The sequence below is a fragment of the Agelaius tricolor genome, unplaced genomic scaffold, assembly GCF_023055355.1.
Source record: "Agelaius tricolor isolate 1412-34295 unplaced genomic scaffold, bAgeTri1.0.p SCAF_25, whole genome shotgun sequence".
In the NCBI taxonomy this organism is placed as follows: domain Eukaryota; kingdom Metazoa; phylum Chordata; class Aves; order Passeriformes; family Icteridae; genus Agelaius; species Agelaius tricolor.
Window position 1 is genome coordinate 4,189,450 of NW_027269285.1, and position 16,198 is coordinate 4,205,647.

General features: G+C 62.7%; 2 protein-coding genes across 8 annotated transcripts in view; one reads left to right on the plus strand and one right to left on the minus strand.

Annotated features, from left to right (window-relative positions):
- Window positions 1-198: 198 nt before the first annotated feature.
- On the minus strand, window positions 199-4,987 carry CRYBA1 (crystallin beta A1). Its single transcript, XM_071447701.1, is given in 8 exon segments — window positions 199-480; window positions 585-727; window positions 1,113-1,254; window positions 2,797-2,915; window positions 3,161-3,280; window positions 3,860-3,927; window positions 4,643-4,655; window positions 4,657-4,987. Coding segments are annotated over 8 exon segments (771 nt in total). The 5' UTR covers window positions 4,675-4,987; the 3' UTR covers window positions 199-332.
- Window positions 4,988-8,557: 3,570 nt separating this feature from the next.
- Window positions 8,558-16,198, plus strand: part of MYO18A (myosin XVIIIA) — a 37,067-nt gene continuing 29,426 nt past the window's right edge. For all 7 annotated transcript variants that reach the window (XM_071448259.1, XM_071448260.1, XM_071448263.1 and 4 more), the window contains exons 1-2: window positions 8,558-8,661; window positions 13,247-14,329. In XM_071448259.1, the coding sequence (XP_071304360.1) occupies window positions 13,322-14,329 (1,008 nt within the window). In that variant the 5' untranslated portion in view covers window positions 8,558-8,661; window positions 13,247-13,321. The remainder of the gene's footprint in view (window positions 8,662-13,246; window positions 14,330-16,198) is intronic.

The window sequence follows — 16,198 nt, forward strand, 5'->3', positions numbered from 1 at the left end:
AGCAGTGGGGGTCTGAACCTCCCTCAGTGTGAGGCCCACCTCAATTCAGCCCAGCTTAAAATAAATAGGAAAGAGTCTGGTCCCTACTCCTGTGATGGGGATGTGCAACTTCAGTCCCAAACACACACCAGCGAACACACACCAAACTGATTTATCTTTTTCTTTCAGTCACATTTATTGGCAATTGTGGCAGTCGGTACCGTTTTGGGAGTGTTGTTCCATAAGCAGTGGCAGTACGAGAGGGGGTGGTTATTTCGGGAGGGGAGTATTAGCACCAAGAGGGAGCCGGTGAGCTTTCGAAACCTTGCAGAGATGTACTGGGAAGTGAGGAGCTACTGCTGGACACGCCTGATGGATTGGATCTGGGAGGTCTGGGCGTGTGAACCCCACTCTCTCCAGTGCTTGTAGTCTCCACCGTGGTGGTCAAACTCCAGGACGTACTGGTAGCCACGGTACCCGGGATACTGGTAGCACACCCAGCTGGAAGCAAAGGACAAAGAGGTAAGCAGGGGGGTTACAGAGTGTCCCTTCCCATCGTGGTGGCACAGTGATGGCAGCTTGTCCCTGCTGCTCCTGTCACTTACGCGCCACACTGGATCTTCATGGAGCCCACTTCATTGTTGGCCCAGCCCATGGCCTGCAGCGAGGGGTAGTCATCAGCAATCTCCCACTGGCGGCCGATGAAGTTGTCTTTCTCAAAAATGGTGATCTTGGATTCCTTGTGATTCTGTGGGGGAGAGCAGGGGGTGAGGGAGAGGTGGTGCTGCCTCCCCAGCGTGGGTGGGATGGCAGGGCTGTCACTCCCTATGGCATTACTCAGAGGGATCCTGGAGAAGGAGGTGTTCAGACCCTGGTTGGTTGGAGTTTTCTGTATGGCTGGGAGACGTCAGCTATGCCACAGCTACTGTCTCAGGCTGACTGTCCCCTATCTCTGGTCATGTACAGCTTGCCCAGAAATTCCCTCCAAAGCTTTAAAAAACAGGACAGAAAGAGCAAACCCTGCTGGGGCTGCGGGGCTGAAGCACTGAGCCTGCCCCTGTGTTTTCCCTTCCTAACCTCCCTGGCGTGGCCTGGGCCCTTTTCAGGGGCTCAGAGCTCGGTGGGACACTCACAGCAGAGCAGACGGGGCGGAAGGACATCAGGCGCTCGATGTGGTAGGCGTTGCTGCCGCTCCAGGCGTCCCAGCGCGGGTACTCTCCCCTCTCCAGGATGAACTGCTGCCCGCAGAAGCCGGTGTGCTCATAACCGACCCAGCTGCAAAAACAGAGCCAGGGCTGCCAGGGCTTCCTGCAGCAGCTCGGGGCATCCTGCTGGGAGCTGGCATTAGGGGCAGGATGTAGGTGCAAGGGGGAGGTTGGGGTCTGGCCTCTCCCCACAGGTTGGGAGGAGAGGAAGCGGTGCTGGATGTGGGCAGAGAACCCAGGGAGGGTGAAAATGCATCTGGTGCTGCAGAGGCACCCACAGGGCATCCCTGGTTGCAGGGGATGGGGGAGGTGGGGAAATCCTGGGGTCCATCCTGCACAGGTAGCTCTTCCCCCTGGCTGCTCTGTCATCATTTATGCAGACCAGCATCGTTTCAGGATGCCCCAGCTGCCCTTCCTCCCAAAGGCCTCATTTCTAACTTGTTTCCCAATTACAACCTGACACTGCTGGAAAGACCTGAATTCCCAATGCCCACAGCAGGCAGGGCCCATCTGGCTCTGAGCAGAGAGCAGGGACCTATGGCCTTTCCCCTTTCTGCCTTCTCCTCTTGCTGAAAACAAACAAGGAGAGGTGAGTGGGATGCCTCCACCCTACAGGACACATTTTGCAAGCCCTGGTGCTGCCCACACAGCACCTGCCTGTCCCCAGGGTGGGGATGTCCCCTTGAGGAGACTGGGGACAGAGCCACAGGCAGAGCGGGGAGACAGAGCCTGGGCTGAGGGTTGGAAGGTGAGTGGCACAGGCTGTGCAGTGCATGGATCCTCTGCTGATGGGGTACAAAGGGTGCTGAGGGGGTCGAGGGTTTCCTGCCACTGACCCAAACTGAGCCCCAATGCCATGTCCTGCAGCTAGCCCGCCCTGTGCAAGGTGAACAGCCTGATTAGGAGCAGTCAACTGGAGCAGGGAGCTGATTACAGCGTGAGCACGCACGCTGCTGTAATCCCATTAGCATTACACGTCCTAAAGATAGCAGCACAAATCTGTCTCGTCTGCTCCCCGCCCCGGCGGGATGCGCACCGCGGGGACCGCTCCCAGCACTCCGCCCCTCCGAGCTGCTCGGGAGCTGCCTTGCCTGTGCCAGGGAAGGTTCCCGTGCGCAGGGAGAAGCCCAGCTCTGCTCCCTACCCCTCTCAGCACTGGAGAAGCTGCGGGAAGGTTCTGCCCTGGTCTAGGAAGCTGTTCAGTGGCAGGGAAAGCACAGGGCAGAGCAAGGCTGGGCCCTGGGCAAGAGGTGGTTCTCTAGGGCTGGTGCTTCAGAATGGGGACCAGGCTAAGCCAGGCCACTGAGCACTGACCCTCTCTGCATCCTTGGGCAGCAGCCCTTCTCCAAACCTGACCGGTCCAGCACTGCAGGAGGCAGTTTTGGGTGATGCCAAGGGTGTTGCCACTGTCCCCTGGCCCTCTCCCTGTATCAGTGCTGCCTGGGTTGGCCTGCTCTACCCTGGCAGGGTGGGATCCTCCATGCCTGGCTTCCCTTGGCTGTGGTGTTTGACTCCAGCCAAGCAGAGCGGGGACAGCTGGTCCCGCTCCACGCTTGGGCACCCCTCTCCCTGCCTGGGAAAGCACCCCCTCCACTGGCAGCCGGGTACTTACGCGCCACATTCCACCTTCAGGGAGCGGATGTTGTCGAAGCCACATTCCATGATGTTTGGACAGGCCGAAGTGAACTCCATCCTCTTGCCCTGGAAGTTTTCTTGGTCGTACACGGTGATCTGGAACGGAGAGCGAGCTGCCGAGTTGGAAACTGCCCAGCAGTGGCCCCAGGCAATTCAGCGCCTCTTGGAGACGGACGGAGGGTGGCTCCGTCGGGAGAGAGCCAGCGGAGGCTGCAGCGGGCACCCTCTGGGCCGGGACACAGCCCCGCACGCCTCCGCGTCCCTGCACTGCCGGCCCCGCCACGCCCTGCCTTGGTGTCGGGGGAGCCGCAGGCTGGCCCCCGCTCCGCTCTCCTGCTCACCCCTGCGGAGATCAGTTCCCGGGGCGGCGCTGCCGTCCGGAGAGAGGAGCGGAGCCGTTCTGGGACGGGCGGGTGGCAGGGCTGTGGCTGGCGGTTCTCCCGGCCTCTGCTCCGAACGCTCTAGGGCAAAGAGGATTAACGGGGGAAAGGGCGAGGGGCACCTCCCTGGGGGGCTGCGGCTGATGCTTTCCTCTCCCGCGACAGCTCCAGGCTTCGACGGGATGCTCCTCACTGGTTCACGGGATGCTCCTCACTTGTGCACGTGTTTCTCCTTTCCCTCTTGGCTCCCTCCTGGACCAGTGGCCCTGGGGCTACAGCCAGACCCCTTGGGGCTGCTCCCCACTTTGCTCCACAGTGCCCACTGCCCATGCTCACCCTGTCTGCATGGACAGGGGAGGGTGAACTACAGCCAGTGGTTTTTGGGGACTCTGTAACTGCCTGTCACGGGATGGCTGGTAAGAGCAGGGCACAGCTGGCCCGGGGTGCTGTGAAGAGCCTTATGAAAAACACCCGGGAGGTATTTGAGCAGGCAGGAGGCACATTCCCATGGGCAGAGGACAGGGGTGCCTGTTTCCTGTGCTCATCCCTGCCTTTCTGCCCACTGAGCAGCTTTCCTGGCCCCGGAGGATGGGCTTTGCCCTTCTCCCTGTTCCCTACCTGCACACATAAAGGTGAAATAAAGGGACTGTGAGGACGTACCTTCCACGGGCCCATGGGAACAGGCAGAGGGTTTGTCTGAGCCATCTTTGCTGCTGCTGGATCGGTGTCTGGAGAAGGAAGGAAAAGCCATTTTTACCACATCATGTCCCTGTGCATCCCCCCCTCGAGAGGCTGGGGACAGCTCTGTGCCTGCCACCCCCAGTGCCTGTTCAAGGACAGCTGCCCCACTGCAGGGGACAAGCCACACCAGCTGCAGGGAGACCCCCTTGCCAGCCCCAGTTTGGGGAACAGGACATACTAGGGGGCTGTGGGACACATCCAAAGCAAGGTGCTCTCTTCTCACCGCTGCAGTGCCCTTTCCCTCCTCCCTGCCATGGCATGGAGCCTGCACTCCCACCAGGGCATAGTGCCCAATCCCCCTTTCTCCTTCCTCCACCACTAGGAAAAGCACCCCTGAGCCAGAGCAGGGGCCTTCAGTGGGCACGGGCTGCCCTGTGCCTGGCAGTGTCCAACAGACCCGCCTGGTCCCCTCTCCCTGCCCGGTGTCCCCTGGGAGGCACGGTGGGCTCCCATGGACAGCCCTGGCTAATGGTGGGAGATGCCAACCATGCTGGTGGATGCTAGCAGTGGGGTGCCCTGCTGTAGAGGGGCTCTCAGCCCCCCCGGCTGCCAGCGGGGACGTGTGAGCCTGTCTTATGCCACAGAAAACAGCGACAGTCCCTCTGGGTGTCTTTTGCCACCAGGCAGGAGGAAGGGTGCCTGCCCAGCCGGCTGGCAGCAGAGGGGTGAGGTGGGAGAGGTGCGCATCGGTCCAGGACTCACCTAGCTCAGGCGGTTACTGCTGCTTCGCCCATGTAATGTTTGCCTACTTCAGCGGCTCAGCTTTTATAGGGTACTGCTGGCCGGGAACCGGTGCCAGCGTTTGCAGAGCCGTCAGCACAATGCTTGCTCTGGCATTGTCCTGCTGATCCCAGGAGATTTCAGCTGCTCATCCCCATGGTCTGAGCCACATTCTTAGGGAAAAAGAAAAAAAATTTGATAATAAAAAAAAAAAAATAATCGGGGCGGCTGTTTGCACAGATAATCTTGGGCACAAATGACTCAACGATTTGACCGCGCTGGCATTTTCCAGGGGCAATGCACCGCGCCGTCACGGGGTGAGCCTGGGGGCTGGCCTGGCCCTGGCGCCAGTTGGCACCGTGGGGACGGCGGGGACACCTCCCCGTGAGACCCTGCAGGTGGTGGGCTCGGCAAGGTGTCTACCAGGCACTGTCACTTCTCTTCACCACCGAAGGCGCGTTCCCTGTCACCGTGTTGGCGTGGACACCCTCCAACCATCACGGGCGAGGAAGGCTGGAGGTGAGAACTGGCGTGGCCCTGGCAGACACGTCCCCACAACCACACCGAGCCCCAACGCTCCCCACAGCGCTGCCACCACCACAACCCCACACCCGGGACACCTGCCATGGCCTTGGGGAGGCTCAGCCCTGCGGTCACCCCAGCCACGAAGCCCACAGCCCCCTCCTCAAGCGGGGCTGCCATGGGGCGGGCGCTGCAGGCCCCGGGGCACCATGGCGGGCACAGCCCGGGCCGTCGGGGGTCACGAGGCGAGCGTGGCGGCTCGGGCTGCTGCCTCAGCGCATGGCTGCCAGCACAATGCTCGCCCGCGTCTGACTGCCCCTTTTGTCTCCCCGCTGGGCAGGCGCGGCCGCACAAAACAAAGCGCCCCGTCAGCGCTGCCTGCGGCGGGGCCTGGCGCCCGGCCCGGGGGACCCTGCGGGGACGCGCGGCGGGGTGGCACCCGCCCAGACGGGCCTGCTGGGGCTCAGCGGGGTCCTGGGGGAGCCCCGCTGCCGGCAGGGCATTGCCCTGAGGGGGGAAAGCTGGCGTTTGTGGGGTTCTTCCCCTCGCTGGCTGCTGCGGGATGGGGATGGGGTGGGATCGGTGTCACGGCGGGGATCACTGTGACACAGAGCCGTGGGGCTGCACCCCCGAGGCCTGGCTCCACAGGTACCAGCACATCCCAGCAAAATTTGGGTCAGGGAATGGAAAAAGGCAGGACCACCTGTGCTCTGCAAGGTGCCAGAAAGGGGCTGGTGGTGGGATGCTCCTGCGAAGCCCACCCAGCGCACTCCCTGTGCAGCTCTGGGGGCATCCCAGGGGCTCAGGGGCAGGTCAGCTCGGAGCTCGCCCTCCCGCTCGCTCCAGCCCCTCGAACGTGCCCTGCTCACGGCTGCGGCCACCCCAGAGCGTGGAGGCTTTGCCAGGAGCCTGGTGCCACTAGAGGGAGAGCTCAGCCCGAGCAGGATGGGACACCGCCGGCGCATGCGGCTGTGCGCGGGTGTGTGGCACTGCACGCCCCTCTGCACCCCGCGCAGGCACCTGCCTCCCCTTGCACCAGGAAAACTGACTCTGGCTGGAAACCACCCCAGAGCAAAGCCTGGAGCTGGCAGCCACCCCAAGCCAGGGGCAAGGTGGGGGGAAAGCCCTGCCTGCACAGCCCATTCTGGTCATGGCCAAGGGTGGGTCACTCTCAGCAGATAACAGGACCCCAGTATGGCTCAGGCTGCTGTGGACCCCCCAACCCCTCACCCTGCTGGTGGGGCAGGTGTCCCCCCCACAAGGACCTGGGAGCACAGCAGCAAGTGCCTGGGGAGCCAGTGATGCTGGTGGGTCCACAGGTTATCCAGAACAACTGGTTTTTCTAGATCCAAGAGACTATAAAAATGCAGTGACCTATTTAGGGAACCCCGCGGTGCTGCAAAACAGATGCTTCCCCTCCCAGCCCGGCTCTGAGCCCTTGCCCTGGCCATCCATGTGTGCCTGCCAGGGGCACACAAAATGCCACTGGCACCGGAGCTCTGTCTTCCTTCTGCACAGAAAACCCTGGGCAACACAGAGAATTTCCTTGGATGTGGGATTTGCTGGTGCCTGGGGAACCCTCTGTCAGGGAGAGCTGCTCAGGGCAACCCAACCTGTTTCTGACAAAGCCAGATGGGATCATGTGGACAGGAACAGCTGGTCAGTTTGCTGGAAAACACAGGGTGTTTAGCTCTGGGGATGCAGCAGGAGAGTGGCTCCAGTGGGTGGCGGAGGGTGGCAGAGCTGTGTGGCACTGGGGACCCTGTGCTGTCCCACATCTGGGCAGTTCCAACCGGCATCAGCCCATCACCACCTGCCCAGTGTGATAAGGAAGCAGAAGCTGCCACAGGCTGTAACTGGCTGTTCACCCGCCTGTGCTGGGGAGCAGGGCAGAGCTACAGCCACACAGGGTGTCCCCCTCGCCACCGCAGCTGGAAAACCCTCCTGAAAGCTCAGACAGGCTCTGCTGCCCTTCCAGATCACTCGACCCCATCCCTGCTCTCCGGATGGCTGCGGCTCCCTGCACTTGGTGCCACGTGCCTGGGACAAAGGACAGTGTGACAAAAGCAGGCAGCTGTGCTCACTGCCGCCGTCCTCCGCCCTGCAAGGGCTGCATCTCCTCCACCACTGCATGCTCAGCACAGGGCTCCTTGCACAGCTGCCAGCTTGCTCTGCTATGCCCCATGTGTCCTGCCCTGCTGCTGCTGTGGGGCTGTGTCCTGGGCTGTGGGCTGGAAATCACAGCCAGCTTTACCACTGCGAGGGAGTGGGGCTTGTGACACCCAGACAGGTGTGTCCCAGGAGGGCTCACAGCCTGATGGAAGGAGAGCCAGGACCACACGACTCAGCCAGGACAGCAGCAGGGGTTTGGAGAGAGTCCCCTTGGGCAGGGGACTGTCCCTGTCATCTCTTTGAGCTTCCCAATCAGAAATTGAGCACTGCCTGAGAAGTGCTTTTGGGAAGAGCTTGTGGATGCCTCTCTCGGGGTTCCCTGTTCCCAAAGCCCCACTGCAGCTTCCCTGGGCCCAGTTGCTCCCACACCCCATAGGAAGGGAGGTTGTCCCAGCACTGACATGGCAGGGCTTATCCTGAAACCATCTGTCCCAGGATTCTGACTGTATGTGACCAACCCCAGTGTGACGTCCCAAAGCTGGACACCAGTGGAAGGGGTGGAACAAAGACTGTGCCGCTCTCGCTGCCGGGTGTGCTGGGAGATGCTCATTTTGTTAACCCTGGGCTGTCTCCTGGGCAGAGCAGCCACTGTCCCACAGTCAGTCCCTGACTGTCAGGCTGACAGCCCTCGCTGGGGACAGGTGCTGTGGGAGAAGCTGCAGAATGGCTCCTCAGGCAGCTCTTCCATGGCCAGCTTTGTATTCCCCGCACTGGGGCCAGCAGGCACCCATCACCCGGCTCGGGCCGGCAGCCTGGAGCCTTCCCTGTCTGGATCCAGTGCTGTTCCCGATGGGATTCTTCCCAAGAGGAGAACCCCAGGAGTGCGTGTGTGCATTGTGCGGTGCACGGGGCTGCGTGTGTGCACAGTGCGAGCTCACAACGTGTGAGTGTATGTGAGGATCGGGCGGTGTGTGCGTGCGGGCAGTGCCGGATGGACGGGGTGTCACCGTGTCACACCGGGGGTGTGCACACACCGTGTGTGCGTCCGCGGGGGTGTGCGGGGTCACCCCGGTTCGTGGGTGTGCGGGGGCGGTTGCGCCGGTACCGGCTGCGGCCGCGGCTCCGTGCGGTGGTTACAGCCGGGCTGCGGGTTCAGCGGGGTTCTCGGGTGGGCAGGATCGCTCCTCCGCCCCGCTCCGCTCCTCTCGGTGCCGAGCGGAGCCGCGCCCGGCGCGGCGGGCGGCGCGCGCAGAGCCGGCAGTGCCCGCCCCGGTGCGGGGCCGCCCCGCCCCGCCCCGCCCCGCGCCGCCGCCGGGGCCCGGCACCGCCGCCGCCGCCACCGGGCCCCGCTCCGCCGCCGCCGCTGGGTGAGTACCCGCCGCCATCCCACCGGGACCGGCCACCGGCCGCCCGCAACGCCGCCGGGGCACCGGCGCGCACCGCCCGCCGCGCCGGCCGGGCCGCGGCTGCATCGCCCCCCCGGCGGGCCGGGCCGGGCCGAGCCGAGCTCAGCCGTGCCCGTGCCCGTGCCCCCGCGGCGTTGCACGGCCGCTGTAGGTGCGTGGGTGGGTGCGGACCCCCTCGGTGCCGCCCCCCGGTTGCGGGGTGCGGGCGTGCGCATGGCCCGCTCTTGTCTCGCAGCGCCTGTGCAGCCCCCGGTGTCACTGGTGTGCGTGTTCGCATGTGTGTGTGTCACCTTGTGCGCGGTGTGTTTCTGCGTGCGGTGTCCCTGTGTGTCCCCCCTGCAGGGTGCCCCGTGTCAGGTGCTCCGTGTTGGGTACCCCGGCATCCGCTGCAGGGCTCCCAGGGAGAACCCGCTGGCCTGGGCCTTTCCCACACCGCCAGGGAATTGCATCCAAAGCCATTAGCCCGGCTCGCCGCTAACCACATCGCTGCTGGGGCCGGTGCCACTGGCACCTGAGCCACCTTTTCAGAGTGACCGGGGTGGGTGGCACTCAGCGAGCTGCTGTGCTGGGGGTGGTGGTGGCTCGCAGGGCTGTGGCCAGCCTGTTAATTTTCCCAGAGAGGAATATATGGAGATCGGGCGAGGGCTGGGACGCGCGTCCCTAAATCGTGTGGTTTCCAGCCGGCCTGTGAGATGCAAATTGTCTGGTCAGCGAGTGCCAGAGCTAAACTTAGGGCAATTACAGGAGAGTGTGGGCACATGGCAGTGTATTCCTACACCCCAAGGCTGGCTCTGGCACTGGGGGACCTCTGCCCACTGCCCCATCCCAGCTCCCATCAGGATCTGGGTGTTCCCACAGCACCTGCATCAGCCCTGGACTTTGCCCCTGACAAGCTGTGGCTCGGCCCTTCACCTTTGCCGTGGGCCGGGCCATGCCGGGCACCAGGCTGTGAATTCAGGGCCAGATAAGGGTGATGAGGGAGCTGTGTGCCCTGTGCTAACGGGGCTGCAACCCACCTGACCCCTCCAGCTGGTCATGGAACCATGTCCCACCTGGCAGCCCTGCCAAGATCCTGCCCCACTACCTCTGAGTCTATCCTGTAAGACCTCTTGAGCTGTGTCATTCCCCAGCTTTGGGGCAAGACAAGTGCTAGCACCCCATGCACCCTCCTGGCTGGGGTGACCCCTCATAACCAGTCTGGGTCCCCTTTGCTGTTGGACATGGGGTTCCTGCAGCAGGAGGGCCTGAATCCTGCTCTGGGGAGAGCCTGGTAGCACATCCTGGCTGTGATTCAGGTAGATCCGGGATTGTTTTCCTCTTGACACATTCCAGCATTGTCCGTAAGGGAAGGCACTGCAGAGGGATTTGGAAACCCCCTAAACTTCCTTGTTCTGTGGAAAACTTGTGTCCAGCAAGGAGCCATCACGCATGTCAGCTCTCACTTGCCCTGCATAGGAGCTGGCCTGGCTGCTGGGAATCGCTGCCAGCAGCTCCTGTTCCCTGGCACGGCATCATCCCTTCCTGGCTGGGCACAGCCAGGCCATGAGCTACCCCAGCACCGTGTGCCCAAGGAGGGGACAGCCACCAGCTCGTGTGCCAGAGTGGTGTGGGAGCAGAGCCCTGCTGCCGGCATCAGGGAGCAGAGCAGGGAGGGCAGGCGACCGTGAAACTTGCCGTGCAGGTCCCTGCGCGGGAGCGTGTCGGACGAGATTGCGTCTCGAGGAGGGAAGGAGTGGCTGGGAGTTTCAGTGAACGCCTTCCTCCCTGCCTGCAACTCCCCAGCGCCCTGGCAGGGCCACAGGGGCTCCTGGCTGTGCTGGGGGGACATGGGGGAAGGTGCATGCAGCTCCTGCTTGGGTGGCTCAGAGAGGATTTTGGCCTGGGGAGCGTTGAGATGTGTCTCCCTTTCTGCCTTCTGGCCCTTCCAAGGTGATGTTCTCATCTTTGCCAGCCCAGTGTCACAGCAGCATCCTCGCGTGCAATCCCGGAGCGCCGGCGGGTGCCTCTCCCTTCCCTGTCAGGCCTCATGCACGCCTGGCCGAGGGGAGTCCCGGAGCAAGCCCGGGCTGAGTCAGGGAAGGCGCGTTGGGTCTGAATCAGAAATTCAGGAGCCGCTCGGCAGCACCTCCTGCTCACGGCGTCGGGCTGCACCCATCCGTGCGGGAGGCTGCTTGGGGAAAAGGGAGCAAACCACAGTGGCACAGCACGCGGGCTGGGGACATCAGTGCAGGGCGGATGCTGCGGTGCTTTCCCCAGCCCACAAAAGTCCTGTCTGCCTGCCCCACTGCTGCCTATTGTGGCCCTGAGTGGGGCACACGTGGCTGCGGCAGTGGCCGCCAGTGCTGCCTGATTAGTGATGCGGCTGGGAACGCTGTTCCCCCTTTTTGTTGAGCGTACAAAGGCTGGGAGGCAGCCTGTGTGCCGGGAGAGAAACCACCGAGGACAAAGAGCGCGCTGGCTGCCTGTCTCCTGGCGCCCTGGCTCTAACCAGCACCTGCCTGGCGACTGGCCTTGCTCCCAGGGGACCCCCAGGAAGGATCCCTGCAGCTCCCTCCCTGCCCCAGGTGAGCACTGGGTGCTGCCAGGGGTGCAGCCCTTTTGTGCAGCTTCAGGGATGCCCCGGCAGCTGTGATAGCAGTGGCATGTGGCACACAGTGGGGACAGGAGCAGGTGCAGGTTCTCTCCCCGCCATTGTCTGTGCTGAGATCCTGGCAGAGGGGAGCAGGCCCCAGCATGGCATGGCTGTGGTGCCCTTTGTGGCAGCACCTGCTGTGGGTCATGAGAAGGGGCTGTGCTGTCCCCTGGTTCAGGGCAGTGATCACCCCACAGCCAGCAGTTCTGGGAGAGGAGAAAGGAAGTGGGTTGTTTTCATATGTTTTGAGGCCATGCCCTGCCCAGGTCCTGCTGTGGGTCTGGGTAAAGCCCCAGTTGCTGCAGGGAGGGCAGGGCAGCCAGAGCCCTGGGCTGGGTGGTGTGGGCACAGCTGTGGCAGCCCTTCTAGCCATGGCCAGGAGCCTTGCAAGCCTGACCTTGTCCCTCAGGCTGCTTCACCTCACTGCCTCAGAGGTATCACACACCCAGAGCCAACACTGTGCCATGGCTTGCAGGGCTCTGTCCTCACCTGCCCTGTGGCCAGGCCTCTCCCGGGCACGTGTGCTCCTGTCCCAGCCCCGAGGGGCAGCGAGGTTCAGGGAGTTCCCTGCTATCCCTCTATGGCTTTGTCAAGAGGAAGACGGGTTTCCCTTGTCCCACTGGGTGTGTTCAAGGGCAGTGCAGACCATGTGTCCTTGCAGGGAGATGGTCCAGGCGGTGATGGTGATGCAGTACTGATGCTGTGCTGGAGCCAAGGTGCAGCTTGGCACAGCACAGCACATCCATGCACCCCAGGCAGAGCCTGCACTACCCATCCCTATGGCTGCCCAAACCTCATCCCCACACCCGTTGAAGAGCTCTAAAGCAGATGCTTCAAACGTGGGGAGCTTTCCTGTCGTCCTTTGTGCTGAGGTTAAGTTCCTGTGCAGTTTCCTGCCCTGTTATATATAGCTGTCAGCCCGTCCTGCAGGCACTGCCAGCCGCCTGCTCCACTTTGGAGTTGTTTATCCACAGCCCAAGCGCTCGATGGAGGCTGAGGGGGGGCTACCAGTTACCCCAGGGGCAGAGGAGTGCCACAGCACCCCATGCAGGGTGAGGCTGTGGGTGCCCCCAGGCACTGGGTGTCCCCAGGCACTGGGTGCATGTGGAGTTTTCCAGGAGGGAGCTGGGTTTTCTGCCCAGCCGTGGTTTTCCCACTGGCACTGGGTGCTCCCCCCGCTCTGCATGGGATGCCCAAATGAAAGAGCCACTGTTCCTGGAGGTCGCCGGCAGCGTCACGAGCCTCTGCGTCGCCCTGGCTAAAATTAGACACTTATCAGTGTTGGGAGGGATGTGATTTTACAGGTTCCTGTTTATTAGAGCAACCTTCGCTCCAGGCCGTGTTTCCGGCTCCTCCCTGGTGGGGATTCTGCCCACGGCAGCCCCTGTGGTTTGCGGTGGCCAGAGCCAGGATGAGCAGCAGAAAGGCCTCTGTTTCCTCAACAAGGGGCTTTTGAACAGCAGGCAGGACGTTGGTGGCTGGATGGGATGGGGGTTTTACCCTGGGGAGTGTCCCTGCTGGCAGTAACTGCTGCAAAAGCCACCAGGATATTTTCTTCCCTGCCCACCCATGCTGCTCCAAAACTGCTCCTGAGCTGCTGAGGGTCTTGCCTACAGTCAGCCCTAGTGCCAGGCACTGCCAGGCTTCTGGGCTTCTTTTGGGGCAACCCTGGGGTACAGGGCCATCCTTGTTGCATCCCTGGGGCTTGATGCCCAGCCGGGGTGAGGACACATGGACTGGGGCAGTCTCAGCCCTGTGGAGCTGCACTCCCCAGGGAGGGTGGGAATACTGGAACATGGCTCAGGGGCTGGGGGTGGCAGCTGGCATGAGCAGTGGGGTGGATGGAGGGGTGGTGGGTGGGTGTTGGCCGTGCTGCTCTCTGATGGCACCCTTCCTGTCTGTCCTTCTGCACAGGCGGCTGTGCCGTGACCGGCGCCCCAGCCCAGTGCCCTGCTGTGGGGGCAAGAGTGCCCCAAGCCTCTATCCACCATGTTCAACCTGATGAAGAAGGACAAAGAGAAGGATGGGGCCCGGAAGGAGAAGAAGAAGGAGAAAAAGGAGCGAATGTCAGCAGCTGAACTCAAGAGCCTAGAGGAGATGAGCATGCGCCGGGGCTTCTTCAACCTCAACCGTGCCTCCAAGCGGGACTCCAAGACCCGCCTGGAGATCTCCAACCCCATCCCCATTAAAGTGGCCAGTGGCTCCGAGCTGCACCTCACAGATATTGACTCTGACAGCAACCGGGGCAGCGTCATCTTGGACTCAGGCCACCTGAGCACGGCCAGCTCCAGCGACGATCTCAAGGCGGACGATACCAACTTCAAGGGCTCGGTGCTGCAGCGGGCAGCCAAGTTTGGCTCCTTGGCCAAGCAGAACTCCCAGGTGATTGTCAAACGCTTCTCCTTCTCCCAGAAAAGCCGGGATGAGAGTACCTCAGAGACCTCCACGCCCTCTGAGCACTCGGCAGCCCCCTCCCCTCAGGTGGAGGTGCGCATGCTGGACGCCCCACTGGACAAGCAGGGGGTTCCCCCCGGACAGCCCTGCACCCCTCCTGCCGCTTCCCTGCGTGCCAGGGTGCCGGAGCTCATTGGTAAGAAGTTCCCTGCCGAGCTTCGGCTGCCCGCCCTGGTGCCCCCCCAGCCCCCCACCCCACGGCAGCTGGAGCTGCAGAGGCGCAACACGGGCGATTTCGGCTTCTCCCTGCGCCGCACCACCATGCTGGACCGCGGCCCCGACGGGCAGGTGTACCGGCGCGTCGTGCACTTCGCCGAGCCCGGAGCCGGCACCAAAGACTTGGCCTTGGGCTTGGTGCCGGGAGACCGGCTGGTGGAGATCAACGGGAGGAACGTGGAGAACAAATCCCGGGATGAGATCGTGGAGATGATCCGGCAGTCGGGGGAGACGGTGCAGCTGAAGGTGCAGCCCATCCTGGAGCTGAGCGAGCTGAGCCGCTGCTGGCTGCGGGGCGGCCAGGGGACACGCCGTGCTGCCTGGGATGTGAGTAACGCTGTCCCCACCACGGGCACTGCCAGGCCTGGGTTCTGCCAGTGCCAGCATCCTCGTGGGGGTGGTTGGGTTGGCAGGGGCTGTGGGAAACAGCGGGTGCTGGGGCTGCTCCAGCCAGGATGCACAGGGAGGAGCGGGAGGCTGTGGCAGGGATGCAGCAGTGATGCATTAGGTCTTGCAAATTATCACCGGTGGGTTTTGCCCCCCAAAGTGCTCAGGGTGCTGTTGGGTTGGGTTTTCCTCCTGCTAGAGGAGAGCCCAGCTCTGCATTGCCTGCGGGAAGTATGTCCCCATATCTTTGCTGACTGAGCACAGTCCAGCTGAGAAGGGAGCTTTGCTCGTCACTGCCAGGAAATTCCAAAGGCTACTTTGCAGAAGGACACTGCTTGCTCCACTGCCCACGCTGGCGTCCCCCACAGGGATCCTCCCCAGGGACTGGGGCAGGCACACAGTGTGCCAGGGGCTGGGAGCTGCTGCCGGCGTGCACAGCCCTGCGTACGCAGCTACTGCTGCTGCTGCTGCTGTATAAATAGAAACTTAATGGCTGGGTGACCCACATCCCTCACGCCTGCTGCCCGGCACTGCTGACCCTGCCGCAGGCTAACCAGCGTCCTGGCCAGCTGGCACCTCAGCAGAGCCCCCCAAACACCAGCATCCTGCAGGGCTGGACCCCCTCTGTGGTGGCAGGGGTGCAGCAGAGTGGTGTTGTTTAGCGGATAACTGGACTTGTTTCGTGTATTTTTAAGCCTTCCTTGGGGGAGGAGGGTGCCTGTGCCTGCAGAGCAGGTTGCCTGCACTGGGGAGAGCCACAGTGTGCATGGCGAGGCCCTGTGCCTGCGGGTTGGTGGCCAGGATGGAGTGAGGGTGAGCACAGGGCTCCATGTGCTCCTCGAGCAGATGCCGGCGCTGCGGGGTGGAGTCTGCGCCAAGCCAGAGCGGTGCCTTTCCCGCAGCTCCTCCTGGAGCCCTGCAGGCGTCAGCGGGCACTGCTGCCTGGATAACCCCTGGTGGGATAGCCCTGTGTGAACACCTGCATAACCCCTGGTGGGATAACCCTGTGTGAACACCTGCATAACCCCTGGTGTGTGGACACTGGGCATGACTGCCTGGGTAACCCCTGGTGGGATAGCCCTGTGTGAACACCTGGATAACCCCTGGTGGGATAGCCCTGTGTGAACACCTGGATAACCCCTGGTGGGATAACCCTGTGTGAACACCTGGATAACCCCTGGTGGGATAGCCCTGTGTGGACACCTGGATAACCCCTGGTGGGATAACCCTGTGTGGACACCTGGATAACCCCTGGTGGGATAACCCTGTGTGGACACCTGGATAACCCCTGGTGGGATAGCCCTGTGTGGACACCTGGATAACCCCTGGTGGGATAACCCTGTGTGGACACCTGGATAACCCCTGGTGGGATAGCCCTGTGTGGACACGGGGCAGGGCTGTGCCTGGGCACGGAGGCAGGTGTGTGTTGGATGTCACACACAGGGAGCCAGTGAGGCGTTTGTGCCTTCCAGGAGCGCCGAGCTGGGCTGGGAAGGGGGAGAGGAATCACCAGTGCCCTTGGGGCTGCATGGGAGAGGCTGCAATGTGCAGCCTTGTGCTGGAACATGGTGTGGTTTGACGGCATCAGCCGGTGGGAGCTGGTCAGAGGGCTGGCAGGGACTGTGCCTTGGGGTTCACTCTGCAGCACTGGCACAGGATGCCTCCTCCTCCTCCTCATGGTGCACCAGAGTGACACATTGTGGCTTTGCTGGTGCTAGGGAGCCCAGACTGGGGTGCTGGGTGCAGCTGGGGGTCCCTCACACAAGGTGCTGGCACACAGGGAGGCTCGGCTCTCCCCCAGGCCCCACT